Source organism: Miscanthus floridulus, unplaced genomic scaffold (genome assembly GCF_019320115.1).
Source record: "Miscanthus floridulus cultivar M001 unplaced genomic scaffold, ASM1932011v1 os_967_1_2, whole genome shotgun sequence".
NCBI lineage: Eukaryota > Viridiplantae > Streptophyta > Magnoliopsida > Poales > Poaceae > Miscanthus > Miscanthus floridulus.
The window spans coordinates 6,031-8,639 of NW_027098552.1; the positions used below are offsets into that span (position 1 = coordinate 6,031).

The window sequence follows — 2,609 nt, forward strand, 5'->3', positions numbered from 1 at the left end:
TATACATGTGGAGATCACTAAAATGGCATATCAACACCCTTGATATGTTTCCTCAGCTCTCCACTCTCAAATGGCTGGTTGGGAGGTCTGTTTATAAGCCCCATGGAGAAAGTAGCCGTTGGGGACGAAACCAGCCTTTTGCCATTAACCAGACGCTGCTGTCGTCCTGACCGGACGTGTCCGGTCGTGCCGCCCGTTGGAGCGCGCGCGTTGATCGGACTCTGGGCCGAGTCCGGTCTCACTCGATCGGACGCGTCTGGTCGCGCTGACGCCGCTCTGGAACCTTTCTAGACATGATCGGACGCTACTTCTTGGTGCGTCTGGTCATCCTACCGTCGCGTCCGGTCACACTGAAAACATTGCCGTGACGAAGAACAATGTCATCTGTGCGTCTGGTCACTACTTCGCTTAGAGTCCAGTCACAGCTGCTGACGTCTGCTATTGCCGAGCAACTGATCGGACGCGTCCGGTCCCTAGAAGGCCCGTGTCCGGTCGCCTCTGCCGAGCTTGTTTCTTCGTGATCTTGCGTCCGGTTTGGTTCCCATGTTCGTGCCTGGACTATGCTTGATATCTTGGGTCTTTTCTTGTGCTTCTAGGGTCTTGCTTATGGTGTTGATCGTGGTATCATCATGTCGCCTTCATCTAAGTCACGTCTTGCACCCTATTGAACTACAAAACAATTACTTGCAAATTTATTAGTCCAATTTGATTGTGTCGGTTATCAAACACCAAAATCAAAAGTAAATAAGCCTAGAGTCCATTTTCCTTACCTACAACACTATTTCAACCGTACTTTTCAGGAATGAACTGTGTTTTCCTGTTAGACTGAATCAACGTAAGCATCGGTGGCAGCAGCCAAATATCGGCAACGACAGAAGGCGCGAAAGATTTGAATTCGTCAAACACAACAGTCAGCGAGTCACGAGAGTTTCGCCAGAACCATCTGAATGAGATTCCCATACAGAACCTGCTGATACATGTTGCATGTAACACTGCACGTTCTACTTAGAATAGGCTATTGGCTACGGGGCAATTAGCAGAGCCGGGAGCTCCTAATCACTCTGGTTTAAATTATTTTTATCAACAAGCTGGATAAACCTATCCTGCTACTACTACTACATGCATATCAGTACTAGTAGTAGCTTAACACCACCAGCAAGGCTCCAAATTAGCTTAACTACTTGAAGAAACATTATGATATTACTGGATCCAAAACAGCAGGTGCATGCTGCAGGCCGGCCTGCAGCTGCAGCCCTCGGCGGCCATTCACAGCGACGGCACGCGCGCGCGGAGCCCCCTACTACGGACTACGCGAGCATGATGAGGTCGACGGCGTCCCACGCCTCCACGTCGCCACTCTCGTCGGCCGCCGCTTCGGCATCCTGGAGCCCCAGGAACGCCTCCAGCCCGGACATGCAGTCACGCAGCGTCTCTTCTCCTCCTCCCGCCACGACGGTCGTCGCCACCGGAGACGAGCCCGAGATCTCCTCGGCCGCCGCCGCAGACTTCCGGCGCCTCTTGGCCGCCGGCTCGCGGATCTCGCGCGCCGCGGCGTCGTAGGCGCGCGCGGCGTCCTCCGGGGTGGCGTAGGTGCCGAGCCAGACGCGGGCGCCCTTCCGCTGGTCGCGGATCTCCACCGCCCAGCGGCCCCAGGGACGGCGCCGGATCCCTCGGTACGCTGACAGCCTGGCCGGCGGCAGCTCCAGACAGAACAAGCAGTGGCCAGCAGCGTCGTTAGCTAATGGTTGTTGTACGTAACCATGACATGCATATATACTCGTACGTCGGTGTGTTTGGCAAGTTCGGAGAAAGCGCACTGGAACGGGAGGTGGGACTTAGCAGAGGCAACTGATGTGGGAGTTTGATTTATATTCTTAATCCCCTATTTGGCATGTGCAGAAATTAAGAGAGAGTTCAAGAGGGGGTTTCTTCTCCATTTGCTTGGTTGGTGGGTTTGGGAATGAGAAATCGTAACTTTAAGTTATCATCGATGGTGGAGATACGCTCATCTTGTGCTGATAAGGAATTCTTACTCAATTCCCACCGCTCTCTGGGTTTAAAAGGTGTGAGTCGAGGCCCTCGAATTCCTCTCCCCCTTCCCAAAATAACTCCCATGCCCACCAACCAATCAAAGGAATTTTAATCACAAATCGCTTAACTCCCATTCTCTTCTAACAATTCCCTCCAACCAAACGTGTTGTTACAACGTACCGGAGAGGACGGAGGCGGACATGGTGTCGTCGGTTGCTGGGCGGGCGTCGGCGGGGACGAAGTCAGCGATGATGGCTCCACCACACATTGTCGAGTGCTAGAAACAACAAACCTTGCGACTCACTGGTGAGGAGGGTAGGCAGGACGGACGCAGCTAAGGCTCCCACCCAAGGCCAAAAACCCTCCCTATATAGCCACGTCGTGGTCCAGCTAAGTCTTTTCATTTTTAAAAAGAATGTAAGAGCATCTCCAAGAGTTTGTCAGATTTTACTTGGCAAATCTTGTGATTTGTCAACTTCCAAAATTATATGCCAAGTAAAAAAACAATTCATCTCCAAGAGTTTGACATTTTTGACTTGGTAAAATAAAAAAACCCGTTAACAAAACGAAGAGGCCCG

General features: G+C 52.0%; 1 protein-coding gene across 1 annotated transcript; it reads right to left on the reverse strand.

Annotated features, from left to right (window-relative positions):
* Positions 1–1,307: 1,307 nt before the first annotated feature.
* On the reverse strand, positions 1,308–2,299 carry LOC136535472 (ethylene-responsive transcription factor ERF096-like). Its single transcript, XM_066527731.1, has 2 exons — positions 2,212–2,299; positions 1,308–1,738 (listed from the first exon to the last, which is right to left on the reverse strand). Exons 1-2 carry the CDS (start codon positions 2,297–2,299, stop codon positions 1,308–1,310), a joined length of 519 nt encoding a protein of 172 aa, XP_066383828.1.
* Between the last annotated feature and the right edge of the window lie 310 nt (positions 2,300–2,609).